Source organism: Exophiala xenobiotica, assembly GCF_000835505.1.
Source record: "Exophiala xenobiotica strain CBS 118157 unplaced genomic scaffold supercont1.3, whole genome shotgun sequence".
In the NCBI taxonomy this organism is placed as follows: Eukaryota; Fungi; Ascomycota; class Eurotiomycetes; order Chaetothyriales; family Herpotrichiellaceae; genus Exophiala; species Exophiala xenobiotica.
This window is the reverse complement of record NW_013562492.1, coordinates 2668486-2688487: the sequence shown is the minus strand read 5'-3', so window position 1 is coordinate 2688487 and position 20002 is coordinate 2668486. Positions and strand designations below refer to the sequence as shown.

The following is a 20002-nucleotide window of genomic DNA, read 5'->3' as shown; positions in this document are numbered from 1 at the left end:
ACCAGTCAAAAGGCCCACCTTCGTGTCGAGCGTGTGGAGAAAATCCGACAAAATGATTGATGTCGGATAGACGGGACAGGCCTGAGCAGTCAAGAGAGCGGTCGAAACCTGCTTCACTGTCCAGCTGAAAACACCCGGACGTGTGTTTTTGTTTTTCGATCGTGCGAGATCAACTCAAGCAACAACCGTGGTTCTGGGTATCTCAGCTCTTGGGGACATCTGCATGGGCGTCCGCAACCAGCATACATGATCTCGCAATCGCAACAGCAAAGGTTTGGTCTGTAGACATTAGGTTTGGAAGTAAATGGTTTACTCATGGCTTCGACTCGAAGGGCTGCGACACCGGCAGAAACCCCTCTCGTACTGGGAACACGATCGATCCCCCTGCGGACCTCGAAAATCGATCCCAAGCATCGATCACCGGATTGAAGCGTTGACGTACACACGGTCGCACATGCATTGACAAGTCGAAGGATGATTGCCACCCAAAAGCCCATCGACGAATATCACAAAGCAGTGGGAGAAGCTACCGACAGTGGATGAAGAGAGAGGGAAACAGACCAGCAACAAAGAGCAGACAATCTACCGTTCAGAGACGGGTCTGCGAGTACTACTCCCAAAAAGGGTAGTGAGTTCGTCGCTAGGGTTGTCCACAACTATTGAACTTCAGTTGTCCTCTTCCTCGCTGTAATGATGACATCAACTTCGACCTCCAACTGCTCGCTGCATCGAACGACAGCAGCGTAATCTAGCCTTACTGGCGAAAAGGCTAGATTATTGAGAGCCCATGATACGACAAAATGAGCTCGTTAACTTGAAGTTAAGTAACTTAGACAAGAAGACCTCGACCGTGACACTGCTAAATTCGACAACTTCAAACTTGAAGAAGTCCAACCTGCACGGTTCCACCCGTCTCGACGAGACTCATTGATTGCTTCGCAGTTAACCTGAGTGAAGAATCGAGAAACCGGTCGTCGGCTACTTACAGCCAACCTAAATACGTCGAGTCGCACGATCATGTCACGACTCCTCACAACGAAACCGCAAAAAGGAAACTTATTTCATCCCTCCTAATCCTCGACAGCCATCTCGAGAACCTCACCTCATCGCTATCGGAGATGGTAAGCCCTTCCTTCAATCCCTGATAGCAATCACCATGCGCTAACAGTCGCACCAAGGGCCTCGTCAAGATGCCAACATCGAAAAGACTGGAAGTACTAGTTCATAGTTCAAGTCATGCTGGAATGGCAGCCTTCCAATTTTCGGCTGTGAAAAGGCTTCCCTCCGGCAAGGTGGTTTCATATCCCTTCTCACAATGTGTTGTCCAACGATATCGGACGAATACCGGAGCAGGCATGATGATCATTGATTACCTACTTACAAATACTGAGTACTACTACTAGTATCTCTCATTCTACTCGATACCTCTCCGCAGGCCCTACCTACTACTAATCATGCCTGGTCCTCAGAAGCGTCATAGCAGCAGCAACTACAGGGACCACGCTGACAATCTCCCCGAGACCGGCGTAAGCTGGGGGAATGCGCACCTTGACAAAGACGCCAGCTGCGAGAAAGGTCGCGAGCACATTATAGACAGCCGACCAGGCGAAGTTGAAGGCGATTCTGCGAAACGATCGCCGTGACAAGTCGAGAAGAGCAGGCAAACCGTCAAGGCCACCAAGCAGGACAACATCCGCCGTGGCTCTGGTGACATCCGATGCAGCTCCCATCTGAACACCAATGTCGGCTTGTGCAACAGCAACAGCATCATTGGTCCCATCACCACAGAAGAGCACGACCTTTTTGGCCGACATGAGAGTCTGCACGTACTTCTGCTTGTCTGCGGGAGACTGGCGTGACGCTATCTTGGAGAAAGGTATGCCGACGGCTTGTGCGATATCCTCCACGACTTTCGGGTGGTCGCCGCTCACGATGTGACAAACGAGACCGCGACGTTGGAGATCTGCAATGGTTTTAGTAGCTTCTTCGCGAAGGGTACTCTTCAGCCCGAACACCGCTATAGGGTTCGATTCTATGGTGACACAAAAGAGTGTCATGCGGTGATTGATCAATCCAGAAATTTCGGGACGATGCTCAATGCCGAGCCAGAAAGGATTTCCACCCAGGACTTCTTGTCCCTTCCATGTGCATCGGATTCCAGCGCCAGGAACAGATTCCAAATTCTCCACTTCTGCACTCTGCGCTTGTCTCCTCCGTAGCTCGAAGGAAACGGCCAGGGAAACAGGGTGTTGGTTGTCTTTGGTGGCGGCCCTGGCGACAGAGAGGATCTCGTCCTCGGAGAGGACTCCCAGAGGGAAGACCTGTAGGTGAGTAACCGCAAGATTTCCAGTGGTGATGGTACCTGTCTTGTCAAGGATAACGTCAGTGACCTTGTAGCCTCTTTCGATTGCATCAGCTTGCTTGATGATTATTCCACGTCGAGCCGCGATACCACTAGCTATGACAAGTACCATGGGGACTGCTAGACCAAGGGCGCATGGACAGGACACGGCCATGACTGCAATCCCATAGGTAAGTGCCAGGCCCACGGCTCCTCCACCGTCCTCTCCGCGGACTTTGAGAGCGACTGCAATCCAGACAGCAAACACAATCAGAGATATGGTGATCACGGCGGGAATGAAGTAGCTGGCGATCTTGTCTGCGAGGTCTTGGATACGAGGTTTCGATCCCAGGGCAGTCTGGACTAGGCCAGCGATATCCGTTATACTGTTCTTGCCTGGCAGGCGTGTCAGACGGACCATCAAGGCCCTTGCTCCATTGATGGTTCCTGCAATCAGCTGATCCCCAGGAGATTTGGGTACTGGAAGACTTTCACCAGTCAACATGGATTCGTCAACAGAGCTGGAGCCACGAAGGATGACCCCATCTGTGACGATATTGCTGTGCGGTGGAACTAGGAACACATCTCCCAGTTGCAGGAGCCTTGCGTCCATCTCTGTAGTGTCTCCGCTCGACACATCGAACAAAAAGGCTTTTTCTGCCTGCAGCGATCGTATGGACACCGCAGAGATAGCCCGGACCTTTGCGATAGCGGCAATGAGCCTTCCAAGAAGGACCATTGTAATCAAGAGGGAGCTTGTTTCGAAGAATGCCTCTTCCGCCAATGTGTACCCGGCACACGTCAGTGCAAAGGCCACGACTGAGTAGCCATATGCAGCTGTGATGCTGATAACCACAAGCATGTCCATCTCAAGAACTCTGCTATAGATCAGAGACCTAATGGCGCCCGCATAGAATTCGGGAACCGCCACAGCTTGGACAACAGTGGCAAGTACACATTCAATCACGGAACTTGCAGTGTAGGGCAGTTGGTTATTGGACCATGCCAGCACGACAACTGGAATGGTGAAGATTGCTGCCAAAGTGGTTCTCCAGGCCATGCGGATAAGTTTGCGGCGTCCCTCCGCCTGTTTGACATCATTCCCTGCTGGCGCGAGCCGAACTCCTGGAAGACTGGAGAGGATCGATCTGACCCCAATGGCTGCAGGGTCAAAGCTGACGCGGTAAGTAGTCTTGTTGACTTTCTCCACCGATTCGCACATATCGCGCAGCCGCCCAAGTACGTGTTGGGCGGCCGAAGACTCAACCACAAGGTCCAGGTCCTGATGCTTACTCTCAATCTGGAAGAATTTGAATCCAGTTTCCTTCTCGGTGCGTGAAACGACCTGCGGAAGGCTGCCGACCTTTTGGTCGAGGTCGAATTCAGCTATGCCTGTTACAAACGTGACTTTGATGCCAGAGACACCGTTGACATGGTTTAGAACATTGGTGACCTTCCTCACGCAGCCAGTACAAGTCATGCCAGAGACCCCGAGGATGACATGTTCGCGAGCAGCGTCACCCTCAATGTCTACTCCTTTTGCGCCTGCCAACGGTAATTTCGGAGGAGCAGAGGAGCTCATACGGGGCTGCACCAGGCAACATGATGATGGGTCAGAGGACCTCCGTACTTTGCCTCGAGAAATTTTCCCGTCACAGCAAGGCTCTCGGCAAGACTTCCCCGTGATTGCACGAAGACCGGACATTGATTGAGTTGCAACAGAGCTGGAATGACCCGAAGGCTTTGTAGGATTCGAGGTAGCTGGCTGTTTGATCGCCGGGTTACCACAGCAGCCGTCGAGTCGACTGAGGACACTCCTGCAAATGCATCGGCCAGTTTCGAGATAGCGTGCGTACTGATCAAAGGCTCGTTGGAGATGACTTTCACATGCTCCGTAGGCGCGAGGATGCTTTTGGCTGCCGATTGAGGGCGCGGAATGTGGTACTCGAGGAGCACTGTCTTGACCAACGTCAGGGACGATCTCCTTTGCAGTGCAATAAACGTCCTTGACATGGCCGGCGCCGGTTTCTTGCTGATCGCTGCAGCAAGTGTGATGCTTAGTGTTGATACAGGACACCATCTCGTCCGCACGGTTCGGATTCGTGTCAGCAGGGCAGTCGACCTTCTTGTTCTTTGCGGTACAGCATTCGTCCTTCTTCAGACAGTGGTCGCCTTCCCCATCAGTGTGGCAGTCGTTTTTCTCAATGACACAGCGCATGTCTTTTTCAACGCTCTTCAGGGGAGGTGTCTTTTCGACACAGCGATCTGATTCCTGGAGGGGTTCGCCGCCCAAGTCGCTGGCGTCTAGCATGCGTGGAATGGTACGACTGATCTGATCTTTGTGAGCGCAGCATGGCTCAGCGTAGTCATGGACGGGCGTAGCGGGCTCTTCGTAGGGACCGCAGCTTCTGCGACAATCTCCGGCGGCAATGGCTTGGATGCAGGTCTCTATTTATATGGCATTAGAGGTGTAGAGCCGGCCGATGGTGGGACGATTGTACCGTCGCACGATCTGTGGCCACTGCCACAATCAACGCAACAACCTTGAGCGACAGTGGCTGACCCGTCTCCATGTTGGAACTTGCTACTTGTTGGCTGACAAGGGCTGTAATTGCTCATCATCTTGAGGGGAAATGCGCTGTCGACAGACTCTCGTCCAGATCTCAGGAACAGATACGCGGGGCTGGTAAACGGCTGGCAACGGCTGGCGGTGGAATTACACGGGTACAGTCACTCATCGCAATGCTTGGCGTCACGTGCCTATGCCTATCTTTGGTTGTAGCGGCGGAAGAGATTGATTAACTAACTAATCTAAGAGGGAAAGACTGGCCGCTATATGTAGTCACTCGTAACTGAGTGCAAGGAGCGGGGAGTACTAGACTAGGCAAGTATCCCGACGCTAATACCCCATATCGACAATCGCCTATCTTGCCCCCTCGTCTCGCTCCTCGTATCGAGTCTCGACTAGTATCGCTCAAGGCCCGCAAGGCGCCCCTGACCAACCGACAAAATGCAAACGGACAAGTACTCGAAGGTCTGGAAGACACAAATTACCGGCGGCTCTTTCATCCACTGTCGATAGAAGGATTCCAATTAACCCCCGCTTTGGTCATCATACTCTTATCGGCAGCGGATTGCGTGATATTGCGCAAGATGTACGTGCTTGTGCCGAGCCGATTCACCCAGCCGACCGCGTGTACCCAGAGCAAGGTATCTGATCCCTTTAGGACAATTCTACGGGCTCGGTAGACATATAAGGTCCAAGCAACATGCCTACCAAAGGGACCTACTCTCGGAGGACAACATCTCTTACCATCCTCAGCGACCTTTATTTGCCCATTTCCGACCGCCCAAATCCTGTACAGCCTAAGCAAGCATGGCGCCGACCGCGACGTTGCCCGTCAACTCACACTCACCAGTCACTGACGGCTTCATTGATGATTCCACGATCAAAAGCCAGAACTCTGAACCACTGAAAAAGAGTGGTGCGCTGGACAACGTCTTCGATTTTGACGAGGTGAGTCCAGCCATTGGGCGAGAGTACCCAACGACCAACATTGTCGACGACTTGTTGAACGCTCCCAATGCCGACGACCTGCTCCGCGATCTGGCTATCACCATCAGCCAGAGAGGCGTCGTCTTCTTTCGGAAGCAAGACAATCTGACCAACGAGCTGCAAAAGACGTTCATCCAGCGGCTGGGAGAATTAAGTGGAAAGCCTTCGACATCCACTCTACACGTTCATCCCATATTGAATAATAGCAACGAGTTTGGCGTCGGTGACGACGAAGTCAGTACCATTTCCTCGCTGCAGCGTAAGAAGTTGTTTGGAAACGAGGCTGTGAACAAGCGAAGATACGACTCGGCGAAGTGGCACAGTGACATTCAATTCGAGACGTGTCCGGCCGATTACACGAGTCTGAGGTTGGTACAGCTGCCCAAGACGGGAGGCGATACTCTGTGGGCGTCAGGATATGACGTATATGACCGGTTTAGCAAGCCTTACCAGCAATTCTTCGAAGGGCTCACAGCCACTTTTGTTGGCGATGGGTTCATCAAACTTGCGAACGCCGGGAAAGCCACGTTGTACGATAAGCCGAGAGGCTCGCCGGCCAACGTGGGAGGGAATCTGTCCACTGTTCACCCTGTCGTGAGGACGAACCCGGTGACAGGATGGAAGAGCATCTATGCCATTGGGTCATTTCCGAAATACATCAATGAGCTTGGTAGTGAAGAGAGCGACGATTTGTTGAAGAAGTTTTATGACACTATTATTAGCAACCATGACTTGCAAGTCCGGTTCAAATGGAGGAATCCGAACGATATAGGTGAGTTTTGGTGTACCTCGGCGCCTCTTCAAGCACAAAAGGGTCTATGAGTCGCGTACTGACCCTAGGCTGATAGCTATATGGGACAATCGCTCCGTGTTCCACTCCGCAACTTTCGACTATGACGGTCTCGGCGAACGCTCTGGAAATCGTGTCGTTGGTATCGGAGAGAGGCCGTTCTTCGATCCAGGTAGCAAATCGAAGGCTGAAGCACTTGCTGCAGAAGATGATGGCGTGCTCTGAAGATGGTGAATGGCAACGTTGTGCTGCTGAAGAATAGTTGAGGCCGCTGCAGCAGAAGGCGTGTGTCTGGCCAGTGTCGCCAGTCGTGGACGCCTTTGGAGACCAACAGGTCAGGACCGGGGCGCGAATCGCCTCGGATCGGTGGCGGACTTTGTAGTTCGAGCAACATGTAGGGCGCTCTATCCCTCGAGCTTGCATAGACGGATAGGATGATCTCTGTCCTCTTTCTGAACGGCAGTCATGTCCTTCGATAGACCGTGTGCATTGATGCGACGTAGCAGTAAGTGATGTTCATTCACTACTACTAAGTCATCGACGTGTTGCGTCCGTCAACTCGAGCTGCATTTGCACACGACTGCGCAAGGCGTCAAGCATATTAGCATGCCCAACTAGAACACGCAGTCTCTGGTCCGGACTCTTCGCCTCTTGCATTAACTTCGAATGAGCCTGATGGGCCAGGAAGATGGCCTCACCAAAGTCCGCCAGGGACAACGCTGGATGTTGTTCTTCGACTGTTGTTTGAGCTTTTTCTTCTGTCATGTGATGGTGGGATAGCAGATGGATCATGATTCCATTCGAAACTTGAGGTGCGTTTTGGGCTTTTGCATGCGATATGGTATGGTGGTAGCTTTTCCACACGCAAGGGCCCCGTCATATAGACGGCATCTTGAAGTTCGAGGTCCTCGAACAATTGTCAGCAGCTGACCGATAGAAAGGCGGCAGAGCTTAGGAAAGAGGTAGAAGTGCCGGAAGCTCTAGGGAAAGCCATGTGGTTGCTGCGTGGGTCGTTTCTTCCACGTTGGTCGAGACAGCCTCGAGCTTTCGGCGTTTGACAAATTGCACCAGAGGCTTTCAAGAAGACTCGCCCGTTCAATCGGGTACTAGCATCACAAGACCAGTGAGCCAATTGCATTCGACCACTTATTGCCCGAGAAGAGCTTGCTTTGAGCGCCCTCGCGAGAGGTAAATAGCTCTGCATTGCATGGAGTGACGTTCGAAATCAGATCCCGGTACGGAGTAGCACCATTCAGTTCGCATAATCACCATTGCATGGGGACTGTCGTCAGCAGGTCCAACTTGCTTAGACTTTAAGCGCCAAACCCACGGGGACCATTCCTCGAGCGATGAGGGCGGCCACACGCATGTCAGAACTCGGTGTTCAGCAGACGCCTCCAATATCTATCTCAGCATGTTCAGGACCACTTCCCAGCGAGCCATATCAGACTTGTCTAGGCCGACGTACGATAGAATGAGGACAAGCCAAGGAGGAGAGAGCGTATCGAGAGGGCCCTGTACATACTATCCGAAGGTGTGGAACAGATAAGCGAGAATTTTTGGAGATCCCACGAGCGAAATGTCAGGATGAGGCAGAGGAACACTGTCACCACATGCTCCAAGTCAGGCACCGGCGAACTGTAGCGGCATCCTCTCGCGTCTTCTGTCTGAGCCTACGAAGCTCGAACTTGAGTGGATGATCCTCATCTTCAAGTCATCGGGGTTCTCGCGTAACCTTCTGTAAGCAGGGGCCCTACAGGAAGTGATCCGCCCCCTATTACTGATAGCCTTGGCTTTGAAGGGCACCGATGAGAATGTTCCCCGAGAGGATCAGTGTTTCTCGTACGAGCGAGGATTTCCAGTCTCACCAGGTCTAAGGGATACAAGGATTTCTCTCTCGAAGCTTTTGCGCAGTTCCAACCCTGTCGAAGCGCCGGATATGACAGCCAAACTCTTCCCTCGTGTCTTTATCGAGACTGCTATTTGTAGCAGTATGTCCTTCTCGGACTGGCCGCTCAATCCAGCATGTTCCCGGTCTCCATCCTGAAATCTCCTATACGTACTCGAGCCTGCGCAGCGACAGAACCCTCAGAAATGGAATGGCACAAATCCGCCTATGCTATATTCACAACACTAGAGCCACGCCTAGTAGGACGATGCCCATGATGCTAGACATGAACAATGTCAGTCTCGACACCATAGGAGCAGCACTGGAACCAGAAGTTGGCGTTGCTGTTTCTGATGGCAACGGCGTCTGAGCCGTCGTCTGAGCCGGAGCCGCAATGATAGTAGCGGTCTTCGTTGTTGACACCGCGCTGATGCTGCCATCCGATGCTGTAGTCGTCAATACTTGGGTCGTCGTCGTCCAACCTGAGGTTTGCGACGCCGTGCCCGTGACAGTATACCAGCCATTATCGTGTCCGCCGTCCCAACCAGCGGTGCATGGGCCCCAAAAGCCCCAAGCTCCGCAGGTACTTGGCTGGTCTTGGTTCTGGACGCCAGACCAGCACCTGGAATACATGGAGCACATTGAAGACTGAAGGCTCACAATGGTCTGGTGTACTGACTCCGCATCCGAGCATGAGCTGGCTATGCAGCGTGATACTGCAGTTGGTGTTACGCATGCATGATGCCAGCTGGTCGAGTCTGATGGGTATGCAGATGTGAAACAAGATACCTGGAATCAATAGTCAATACCAGTGGTTTCATCGCTCAAGTGAGGAACAAATGTACTGCACAGTCCTCCGCATCATCGCCCTGTCCTCCATGATGGCCACCCATCATCCCACCCATATTGTCCCAGTCCATCATTCCATGCTGATCCCACCACTGCCCGTTGGCGAGTGTGATGAGGAAAATAAAGATGGTGGTCAAGGCAAAGAGTTGCATATTGGTCCAACACAGGGAATTTAGAATTGATGGCTCAAGTCATAGCAAGTAAGGCTAACATTATACATGGCACACGAGGGAAAGATCCTCAAGCTTGTATGGCCAAGCGTTAAGTACGAGAAGTATCTCCAGACATAGTTGGAAAAGGTGTCCGTCACGCCACAACCGTCTGATTTGTTCAGGCGTTCAGGTCCCTAATCCGGGTGTGTATATTTGATGGCCCGGAAGGAGCCTCAATTTGTCACTGCAGAGCCATATGGTCGCTGCTTTATCCTCTTTATCCTCTACTGGTTTATAAACCCGCCTACAACTGTCTGCAGCGGCACCAGAGATTCTCAAACAAACTCAGGAACACTGCAGATAGATCCAGAACTAAAAGGGCACGAGACTACCCATCAGAAAGCCTTCCATCCACAACACTCCCCACATAGGTTGCCGTAGAGCTCTCAGAATTGCTGGACCGGGACAGCTACCTGAAGCGCCCCAAGCAAGCCCAAACAGGACAGCGCCTATCAAGAAACGCAAAGTGACGCTGCTGAGTGACGTTGTCGAGAGTTCGTAACGGGCGTTGTACCTTGGAGGCTTGCCACAGTCGGCGCTAGGCGGCTCTGAGCACAAGACATTCCACCAGATGATGTTCGGGATGATGGCAAAGATGCCCACAAATCCAAGGGAAGGATCCCAGCGGGTGATCGAGAGAGGTCCAAAAGAGATGGAGAAGAACGACAAGACTTTGGCGGGATCGGCGAATCCGGACACCAGGAGCCCCAGTCCGAACGCGAATCCCACGAGCGCTCGAGTGGTAAAACCAGCCATGTCTTTGTTCTTGGTGACCTGAAAGATGACGGTTGGAAGCATGTGAAGGGCAGATATTGTCGCTGCGACCATGAGCCCGATATTGACCGCCGTATCGGATTTTGGGTAGACCGGCTTGTAGCATTCAACGCCCGCGGGACAATTGATTGATTCAGTGGAAGGCTCCAGGAAATGGTGCGTCGTGAAGGCGGTGATCATGAAAATAAGTGTAGCAATCAGAGACCGTGCTGAAAGACGGCTGATACCGCACAACATATGACCGGAAGTGCAGCCATTGCAGTTCTATTTGTGCCCACTTGTGAGTACCACTACTACAAGAAGATCCCAAGGGCTCAACGCAACAAATTTTGGCACTTACTTTGGTCCCATAACCCGTTAAGACACCGGCTCCGACAATCCACAAGGAGTCATGCCAATTCTGCTGCACATCTGGATATTCGGGGATGAAAGTTGGAAACAGTGTCTTCACGATGAAGAGGCTCAATGCCATGCCCAAGACGAAGGCTATGTTCCTAAACGATGGGCCGGTCAACAGCCCCCGGAGTTGACCGGATGCGCCTAGAATGCAGCCATTGTTGAAGAGAAGAGTAGTTGACGCCTGCTGGAGGAGAAGTGCTCCCAGGGCAGATTCCACCGGGGTAAACATTGCCGATAAGACGAGGGACAGGACGGTGGGAGGGGGTCGACGATGTCGAACATGCTAGTTTCAAAGACATCGTGTGTGGCACGCCATCTAGGATCTCTTATATATCGGGGAGTGATGGGAAGGCTCCTCGGGCTCCATCGAAAAATTTTAGTGGCCGAGGCAGGACCGGAACCCCTGACGTGCCCTTGAATAGTGACGTTAGAGGGGCTCTTGAGGGCGGACATGGGCAACGGTGGGCAACGGTGGGCGTATCGGATACATGACAGGTCGAGTGGGTACCGGGTTGCCTTGGGTCGGAAGTTGATAGGTCTCGTGAGCCTCTTGGGTGCCTCCTCCGGGCTGGTGAGGCTCAGCAGGAGGGCTTGGCCAGTGTAGACCTACCTGTTCTGCACAACGCAGACTCATCCTTTTCATTTCCATAGTAGAGGTCTTCCATACAGCTTTGCACCATGAGATGTGGTGCAATGACAGCTGCTTCCACATCGTCGAAGCATCCGCCTGACTATGGCGATGGATGCACGATGGTGCCAGAATCACTCCACCATCCTCGTGCGCGAAAAGGATGAACTGAGCTTTGGAAGGACCATACAACGACCATGAATGATCGCCGAAGACATGCTCATACGCCGAGCCAACTCACAATGGCAATATATTGCCTGGATACCTCATCTCGGGCGTTGGAAGAACAATTGGTTTCCAGGTTCAAAAGTACACTTACTATCATGTCTTGCAAATCTAACTTGAACTTGGTCATTGTCGGCGGCGTGGCAGGCGGAATGTCTGCAGCCACCCGTGCACGCCGCCTGTCAGAGACTGCTTCCATCACCGTTTTCGAGATGGGGCCCTATGTGGGCTACGCAAATTGTGGGATTCCGTATGCCTTGGGGCAGGTCATCCAGAACGAAGAAGCGCTGGTCCTGAACACTGCCAAATCTTTCAAGGACCGATTCAACCTCGACGTCCATCTTGGTTCCGAGGTCGTCAAAGTCGACCGCGAACGACGAACTGTCGAGGTCTCATCTGGAGGAGGAGACATACGCCAATTCCCTTACGACAAACTCATTCTGGCACAAGGTGCTAAATCATTCGTCCCGCCAATAAAGGGGATCGATCTGCCCCATGTTTCTACGCTCCAGACCATTCCTGACCTGCAAAAGGTCAGAGCCGCTCTCCAGAAACCCAACGCAAAGCATGCGGCTATTATCGGAGGCGGATTTATTGGTCTTGAAGCCGCAGACAACCTGAGAGCTTTGGGGCTGGAAGTCTCAATCATCGAGATGGCACCACAGGTTTTCCTGCCAGTGGATCGCGACATGGCTGAACACATTCATACCGAACTCCGCCAGAAGGGTGTCCGTCTTTACCTTGAGGCCAAGATTACCGAAATCGTTGCTGCGAAGGGAGACCAAGCTGCATGCGTTCTCCTGCAGGATGGTGAGGCCGTGCCCGCAGATGTTGTCATTGCGGCGGTAGGGGTCCGACCGAGGGTGTCGCTGGCACAACAAGCCGGCCTGGAAATTGGCAAATCGGGCTTTTTGAGGGTCAACGAATTCATGCAGACTTCGGATCCGGACATCTATGCAGTGGGCGATATGGTCGAAACCGAGCACAGGCTTGTCGGTCACCCGCTTCCTCTTGCGCTTGCCGGGCCTGCTGCCAGACAAGGCCGTGTGGCGGTCGACCATATCTTTACCGGCATCGAATCAGGATACCGCGGCAACGTCGGAACGTCTGCGTGCAAGGTCTTTGACCTCACGGTCGCAAGCGCCGGTCTCTCGCTTCAAAGTCTGCGTCAAATGAAGAGGGAGCCACTATATGTGACTGTCCACCCCCCTTCGCACGCCGGATACTATCCAGGCTCGCAGAGACTGACGGTCAGGGTGATATTCGAGCAGGGGACTGGACAGCTCCTTGGAGCCCAAGTCGTAGGAAAGGACATGGTCGACAAACAGATTGATGTTCTCTCGACAGCCATTCAAGCCAACATGACCGTGTTTGATCTGGAGCACTTGGAATTGGCATATGCACCTCCATATGGCTCGGCCAAGAGTCCCGTCAACATGGCTGGCTTCGTGGCCTCGAATCTACTTCGTGGCCAAACCAAGATCACGCACCCAGAGGACCTTTTCTCCTGCAACGGTCTGGAAAGCTCGGTTCAGCTTGTTGATGTACGGTCCCCCGCCGAGTACAATCGTGGCCACATCCCTTTCGCCCTCAACTTACCTCTCAACGACCTGAGAAAGGACATGAAGAAGCTAGATAAGAACAGACCGGTCATCGTCTACTGTGCCGTGGGCTACCGTGGCTATTTAGCCTACAGGATCCTGTGCCAGCATGGCTTTAAAGTCACCAACCTCGACGGTGGTTACGAGCTGTTCATCGGAGGTGGCTTTGGCCATCGGATGAATTGATGCAGTTCGAGGTGTTAGTTGATGGCTGGCAAGTTACTAGTCATGGTCTGGGTAAAAACAAGAGGTAGGGACACTGTTGCTTTTGGCCGGACGTGGCGTTGTGCTTCATCTAGGGTTGCCTACCTCCACCTTGCAGCTATGATGAGGCTACGAGCTATGTTTACTAGTTCAAGGTCGTATTGGCGAGTATCGGGTCATTGACATATTGTCAAATCCAAGGTGTGAGAAAGGCTTTTGGGTGCCCTGAATGAATTTAGCCGATTATTCAAATACATTATCTTGATCTTGCCGTCCTTGATCAAAACTGTGCAGCACCGAGATGGATTTACCAGCAAGTACTCCATATTCCAGTACGCAAACAAGACGTTGATGGCCGACCGCATGTGACTACTAGGAACCCTGTCCATCATTCCCCGCAAAAAGACGTGGCAAAGGACTCGGATCACACCACCAGGGCCGTACGGGGAATGCGCGGCTTCCATGTTCCATTTCGTACTATGATGGTGTTCTGATACGGGATCCAGAGAACTGCCCACGCAGCCAAACACGAATTCAACACGTCATACCTGGATCGCCATGTCCCGAGGGTTTCCCATTGGAGCTTTCCCAGGCCCTAGAACAAACGTATGATATATACCTTCTGGGGGTGCTGTGCTGCAGACCACGCTCCTCGTCAGGATATACTAGATAAGTACCTACCTTGGGAAATCAACGCATTAATGCCCTCGGACGACTGACTAAGCCAATAAACTGTCCACCCAGCTGTCAAATAACATTATCGAGACCATCAAGATGAACCACCCTGCTCACATCCTCGTCACAAACTCCCAGTCCAGTGGTGCACAGGCACTGTACAACCATAACAACAAACAAACCTCCAGCAATGGCACCGGCACCGGCAATCAGAACCAGAACCACACAAACACTTTCCAGACACCATGTTTCGACATCCAAGAATCCGAACTCGCCTACTTCCTCGAAGGCGAGTTCCCAGGCCTGGCCGACAAGCAAGCCATCAGCCTCAAACAAGTCGGCCCGCAGACACTCATGATCGAAGCGCGGATCGACAGGTTCGACCCGGACGCATACTGGGCTCTTTGCGGTCCTCCCGTGCCTTCTTTGCCAGGAGCGGAAGCAGTCAAACGAGGATCCGAGTACGAGAAGTCGGACACGGACCTGACACATTGGATCTTGGCCGATGACAATGTCCAGGCCGAGCCGGGTTGCTATCCGATAATCTACAGAAATAGAAACAGTAACAAGACGTTCTTCAAGGCTCGCGTGGACGAGATCATCTCGGAGCGACGGTTAGGTCGACTACAGCGGTCATTCACCTTCACAGACCCCGTAGACTTTGACCAAATGAAGGCGAACTTTGCCCACGGCCTGCTCAGGATCATGTTGAAGAAAAGCCAGAAGACTCTTGAGGAGGACCGACAGTTTGTGATAGGGGACAACGTGTTGAAGCCCCTGGAGGCTCAGTCATGCTTCGAAGGATGCGAGGAGTGGTGACGAGCTAGAGGCAGTGGAGCGGGACGTGAAAAGCCGAAAGGCTCGTGGTCGACAGAATGTTACTGTTTATTTGTGCAATTCAGGGTTTCCGGGCGACGACGACACGGCGAGGTGTTCATGTAAGTGGTATCGTAACCAGCGTTCGTTCATCTGAGGAGGCCGTGTTTGGTGCCCCCGGTCATTTGCTTCTTCACCGGTTTTATAGCCGAAAACCATCGAAGCACCTTGTCTGTACTCTTCAGCCATGCATGCGTCTATCGCAAACCTCACTGCAGGTTCCTACCTTATCCCGCCATGTGACTCGCTTGATAACGCCACATGCACTCTGGCGGCTTGTGGAGAGGCTCTTTCAGCTGGAGCGCCGTGAGCGTCGTCCTTCTTTTCTGCGTCTTGTGGGGAGGTTCTTTTAGCTAAAACGCCTTGCTCCTTTTCCGGCGTATGAAATCAAGAAGGTTGTGCCGATTGAGGCAGACCTCGGGTTGATCCCACCCACGCGGGCCACGAACTAGGATAAGCATGCTGAAGCATTTCAGGCGATATGCGGGGTTGAGGTCTTGGTTCTTTCGATTCGTGCAAAGCTGCCGGAGGACTCAGCTCTTCCAAGTGCGGGACGGCATACCACGGCGTGTCCCAGAGACCGGGCTATCCTATCATTCTCTTTTCGAACCAGATACAAGCAGCGACGGTACTCCGTACTCTGCGCGCGGAAAACGTCCCACTCGACATCTTGTTGCTTACCTTCTCACCATGATAATTCGTGGGCAAAAGCAGCAACGGTCCCGCGCCCACAAACATCCCCAGACTACACGGCTCAAAGCCTACGTGGTAGGGCTGTGCCAGGCAGATCAGATTCTGCCTCGCCTTGGTACTCGCAGTTGTGGTTCGCGAGCGACAGGCTTTTTGAGCGTCCCACCATCAGTATTAATCAACATACATACCAGCCTTGACAACCTCAGTGACTTCGACATGTCCAGCGTGCACAATCACCCAGGCTCTTCCACTTACTGGAAAGATCATGTCGTACTCAACTTACTTTGCTTACCTGGGCATATCTCTTGCTTGCGTCTACTTGGCCATTTCAGTGCAAGTGGCCTTGACAAAGGGTCTGCGACGAGTACCGGGTCCTTTAGTCGCTCGATTCTCCGGACTGTACCGCTTGTTCCTCGTCCTGGGAGGGAAAGCGCCTGAAGAATATCGAAAAGTGCATGACAAGTATGGCCCAATTGTCAGAGTTGGACCGAATCACGTCTCGGTGTCAGACCCCTCGACGATTCCGGTGATATATGGCATCAGTAGCAAATTTTTGAAGGCAAGTGGTGATATGGCAACGCCTTGGACATGGCCCGCTCACAGGCATAGACACCATTCTACTCCACCATGAGTCCGCATTACCAAGGCACGGTTATGCACAGCTTGTTCTCTGCTCGCGACCCAGAGTACCACAGAAACCTCAAGAGGCCTGTCGGACAAATGTTCTCAATGGCAAACATGCGCAAATACGAAGCTTACGCAGATGAATGTTCTGCCATCTTCATCAAACGCATGCGTGAGCTGGAGGGTCAGCAAGTGGATCTCTCGACCTGGCTTCAGTGGTACGCCTTTGATGTGATTGCGTGCATCACGTTCCAGCGTCGCTTTGGATTCATGGAAGAAGGCCGAGATGTCAACCATATGATAGAAAGTCTCGACGGGATATTCCAGTACGTCAAGATCGTGGGCCAATATCCCGGTCTCCATCCGTACTTGATGGGGAGTGAGACCTTTGCTCGCATCGTGATGAAGATTTTCCCAAACTTTCCAGATCCTGTCCGTTCCTTTTTGCAGGTGAGGGTCCTTGGGGGAAGGGGATGATGGCGGCAATTGACATTCATCCAGATAACGGAAGACGAGATCGTCAGGTATGACACAGATGAAAAGAAGCAGGCAGGAAGGACCGACTTCCTCGCACAGCTCAGAGAGAAGGAAGCTGAGGGCGGACAAATGACTCATAGAGACATGATGAATCACTTGTCTAACAACCTGTGAGTACATTCCGGCTCTTCAGACGTCGATTTCTCCAGGATGGGAAGACATGGTTGTTACTGATGCTGGACAGTCTCGCTGGCTCTGACACGACAGCAATCTCACTTCGTGCCTGCTTCTACTACCTCATCAAGAATCCAAAGACATACCAGAATCTCGTAGCAGAGATCGATAACGCCGACAAGAGAGGTCAGCTATCGACGTATGTCACGTACGAAGAGTGTCTGAGACTTCCGTATCTGTAAGTGCCTAATGCTATTGACGGATCCGTAGCCTGAATGATTCGATAGTCAAGCGGTGATGAAAGAAGCCCTGCGAATGCATCCTGGCGTCGGCTTCCCTCTGGAGCGATATGTCCCGCACGAAGGCGCCACAATCTGTGACATCGACATACCGGCCGGCACGATCGTCAGCATGAGTGCCAACGTGATCCATATGGACAAGGAAGTATTCGGCGAAGACGCGGATCAATTCAGACCAGAGAGGTGGTTGGACGTTTCATCCGAGCAGCTGAAACTCATGGACCGCAGCTTTCTCGCGGTAGGAGTCCTAGTGCTGTGCTCGTTCGTCGGCGCTGACTATTGCAGTTTGGCCATGGAACACGGACATGCATTGGCAAGAATATCTCCATCTTGGAGATGGGCAAATTCATCCCCCAAATCCTCAGGCACTTTGACCTCGAGTGGGCGTCGACAGAGCCGGAGTGGAAGACCGAAGCTGCATGGTTCTGGAAGCAGTGGGGTATGATAGTGAGATTCAGATGGCGAGGCAAAGATTGAGGCTGCTCTTCGGATTCGACGTAAGAGTATTATCTGTGGCTCCAACCCGCAACGAGACAGTGAAGCTTGATTGGCATCTTGTACCGCAGAATTTGATCGGTGGTCGTTGGGCAAATAGCAGATTTTTGTAGCTTGGTACGCCGAAGGTGGCGGAAGAAGGCATCCATCAACGCCTCTTGAACACTCAATCGTCTCTGGTTGAATCCGTGTCAACCGAATATGCTCTGCATGGCTTGACATCACAGATGCAGTTGGATGCGGACACCAGAATATTCACCACGGCATGACTGCTGGTGGAAATCCGTACGACTTCGTCAACAAGCTTCCCTCGAGACCCTAGGATACTGGTCGGGAGCTGAAGGAATTGGTCTTCGTGCAAGGCCTAAGCTCAGTCCAAATCGTGAAGGACCCCACGAAACTTCTTGCCACTTGGTGGAGAATAGATTGATCGGTCCCAAGCCGACTTCGATGACATCGATACCTCATGCGCAGGACCTGTCATGATGAAAGGTCCACTTCGGCGGGATTGCAGATTGAAACAGTGGCTTCTGACAAACTGGGTCGCGTATGTGGTGCTGGAACAAGAGGTTACGGAGTACCTCACTATGGCATGTCGATACGAGACACCATTTGTCGTGCTACTTACTACGTAGTAGCTGAAGTGTCATGGCGCCAGCCATTCACAACCAGGCTTCTTCTCACAAAAAAGATGCTCGACCTCCAGCCCCTCTTCTCCAGCACGGGGTCACTAACGAGAAAGCACCCGGGTGTCGAACTTGTTTCCTGCAAGGCGAGGCTTGTGAGTGGCAAGGTCCGTCTCATAGGTACGTAGTATGGACCTACCGATGCATGCTGGATGAACGGGCAGCCACAGAAATTACATGTGGACTACCTCCATACATCCTGAAAAAGCCATTGCTCGTGCCCGCCATCAACGCCCTAGCCAAGCAAAAGAACTGTTTTCCATGTGTACTGTGTCCCACTGCTGGGCAGTACTCACTCCCACTGCTGGGCAGTACTCACTCCCACTGCTGGGCAGTACTCACTCCCACTGCTGGGCAGTACTCACTCCCACTGCCCAGGGCCCGAATTCGCCTGTCAAGGTATTGTCACCTAGGCTCCACCCAGGTGATGCTTTGGCCAGACAAGTCACAAAAGGCGTTGTTGCGACAGTTCTTCGAGCGCCGGACGAACTGAGCAAGTCAAAGTCTTTGGGAGATTTCACCGGATTTAGCTAGGCCCTTCATCCCACGGCCTTAGCTGCAGGGCATCGAACAAAACCGTAGTAGACTTCCCGCCTGCAACTACGGGGCCACGGGCTCAGGCATGGTCGATGTTTCTTCAGGCTAATCTCGGCGCTAGAAGATGCCCTATTATTCCGGAGACTTTGGACGACAGTACGTAAATCATGGTGCAAATGGTGTCGCTAACAATGAACAGTGCGGAAGAGGCGCAAGGGAAAAAGCAGGAAAACGAGGTCGAGGGAATCTCCCATCGTACCATACAAGCGAGATGGGTCTCCCACGAGCGACTTGCCCAGGGTCCTTCCCATAAGGATCTCTGGTGCCAGTGGACGTCGCACACCAATACGCAATCAGTACCTCGTCTCTGCTGATCAGTGTCACACCCAAAGCATCAGCAACAGCTAGGCTGGAAAGAAGCCTTGTTCTGCCCCCCCGGGTTCTGGAACGTCCCTCGCTCACATGGCCAAACTTTTATTCCCATTCGGATAGATCCCCTACACGTGGAAGTTGATCGAGACTTCAATTACGGAGTGGCCCCTCTGGACCTTGATGTGCAGGTGGAAAAGACAGCCTCTCAGTGCTTTCTGGACTCTGGACTTGGACTCTACGGCCCACAAAGGAGGATTAGTCCGAAACACAAGCCCAGCTTTTATGGGTAGGCTGCTCTGTCGAAGGTTGTCATATTGGCGGTGGGGACTCGCTTGACAACATTGACAGATGATTTGCGACCAGGATTTAGTCCATGGGGCGATCTTGACTGCCCTCGCGATAGCTGAAGAAAATTCGTCGCAGCGAAGCTCCAAGCTACTCGTGGCTACTGTAAAGTCAGGGGGAGGTGGAGTTGCAGAAATCCGGCGACTCCCCCGATTTGGGCATGTTCAAGGTCCAACAGACTGGTGGCAGGCTACGATTTGACGATCCTCGCGTGCTGGACACAAGGCCCACATGTCTTTGTCCTACGCTATTCCCCCAGAGCCAGCCTCAAACTTACCGCGT

At 52.6% G+C, this 20002-nt stretch overlaps 6 protein-coding genes across 6 annotated transcripts; 4 read left to right on the top strand and 2 right to left on the bottom strand.

The window, feature by feature from the left end:
• Positions 1 to 1350: 1350 nt before the first annotated feature.
• PV05_05209 (copper-translocating P-type ATPase) lies at positions 1351 to 5014 on the bottom strand. The gene is made up of 2 exons (XM_013461686.1): positions 4843 to 5014; positions 1351 to 4789 (listed from the first exon to the last, which is right to left on the bottom strand). The coding sequence occupies exons 1-2, from the start codon at positions 4961 to 4963 to the stop codon at positions 1449 to 1451; spliced, it is 3462 nt and encodes a 1153-aa protein (XP_013317140.1). The 5' UTR covers positions 4964 to 5014; the 3' UTR covers positions 1351 to 1448.
• A 444-nt stretch (positions 5015 to 5458) lies between these two features.
• PV05_05208 (uncharacterized protein) lies at positions 5459 to 7239 on the top strand. The gene is made up of 2 exons (XM_013461685.1): positions 5459 to 6669; positions 6746 to 7239. Exons 1-2 carry the CDS (start codon positions 5718 to 5720, stop codon positions 6910 to 6912), a joined length of 1119 nt encoding a protein of 372 aa, XP_013317139.1. The 5' UTR covers positions 5459 to 5717; the 3' UTR covers positions 6913 to 7239.
• Positions 7240 to 9670: 2431 nt separating this feature from the next.
• On the bottom strand, positions 9671 to 11089 carry PV05_05207 (uncharacterized protein). Its single transcript, XM_013461684.1, has 2 exons — positions 10751 to 11089; positions 9671 to 10674 (listed from the first exon to the last, which is right to left on the bottom strand). Exons 1-2 carry the CDS (start codon positions 11036 to 11038, stop codon positions 9949 to 9951), a joined length of 1014 nt encoding a protein of 337 aa, XP_013317138.1. The 5' UTR covers positions 11039 to 11089; the 3' UTR covers positions 9671 to 9948.
• Positions 11090 to 11467: 378 nt separating this feature from the next.
• PV05_05206 (uncharacterized protein) lies at positions 11468 to 13739 on the top strand. Its single transcript, XM_013461683.1, has one exon. It carries the CDS (start codon positions 11635 to 11637, stop codon positions 13447 to 13449), a length of 1815 nt encoding a protein of 604 aa, XP_013317137.1. The 5' UTR covers positions 11468 to 11634; the 3' UTR covers positions 13450 to 13739.
• A 392-nt stretch (positions 13740 to 14131) lies between these two features.
• Positions 14132 to 15204, top strand: PV05_05205 (uncharacterized protein). The gene has a single exon (XM_013461682.1). The coding sequence runs from the start codon at positions 14242 to 14244 to the stop codon at positions 14959 to 14961; it is 720 nt and encodes a 239-aa protein (XP_013317136.1). The 5' UTR covers positions 14132 to 14241; the 3' UTR covers positions 14962 to 15204.
• A 1134-nt stretch (positions 15205 to 16338) lies between these two features.
• PV05_05204 (uncharacterized protein) lies at positions 16339 to 17762 on the top strand (the record flags this gene model as incomplete). The annotated part of the gene is made up of 5 exons (XM_013461681.1): positions 16339 to 16785; positions 16837 to 16982; positions 17057 to 17224; positions 17274 to 17523; positions 17571 to 17762. 5 exons carry the CDS (start codon positions 16339 to 16341, stop codon positions 17760 to 17762), a joined length of 1203 nt encoding a protein of 400 aa, XP_013317135.1.
• Positions 17763 to 20002: the final 2240 nt, after the last annotated feature.

Bases quoted from the DNA above. Each gene is read 5' to 3' on its own strand.
- PV05_05209 (XM_013461686.1), bottom strand. From the start codon at position 4,963: ATGATGAGCAATTACAGCCCTTGTCAGCCAACAAGTAGCAAGTTCCAA. The intron at 4,790-4,842 runs GTACAATCGTCC...CCATATAAATAG, and splicing joins TGGCCACAGATCGTGCGACG to AGACCTGCATCCAAGCCATT.
- PV05_05208 (XM_013461685.1), top strand. From the start codon at position 5,718: ATGGCGCCGACCGCGACGTTGCCCGTCAACTCACACTCACCAGTCACT. The intron at 6,670-6,745 runs GTGAGTTTTGGT...CTAGGCTGATAG, and splicing joins GAGGAATCCGAACGATATAG to CTATATGGGACAATCGCTCC.
- PV05_05207 (XM_013461684.1), bottom strand. From the start codon at position 11,038: ATGTTTACCCCGGTGGAATCTGCCCTGGGAGCACTTCTCCTCCAGCAG. The intron at 10,675-10,750 runs GTAAGTGCCAAA...GGGCACAAATAG, and splicing joins TAACGGGTTATGGGACCAAA to AACTGCAATGGCTGCACTTC.
- PV05_05206 (XM_013461683.1), top strand. From the start codon at position 11,635: ATGAATGATCGCCGAAGACATGCTCATACGCCGAGCCAACTCACAATG.
- PV05_05205 (XM_013461682.1), top strand. From the start codon at position 14,242: ATGAACCACCCTGCTCACATCCTCGTCACAAACTCCCAGTCCAGTGGT.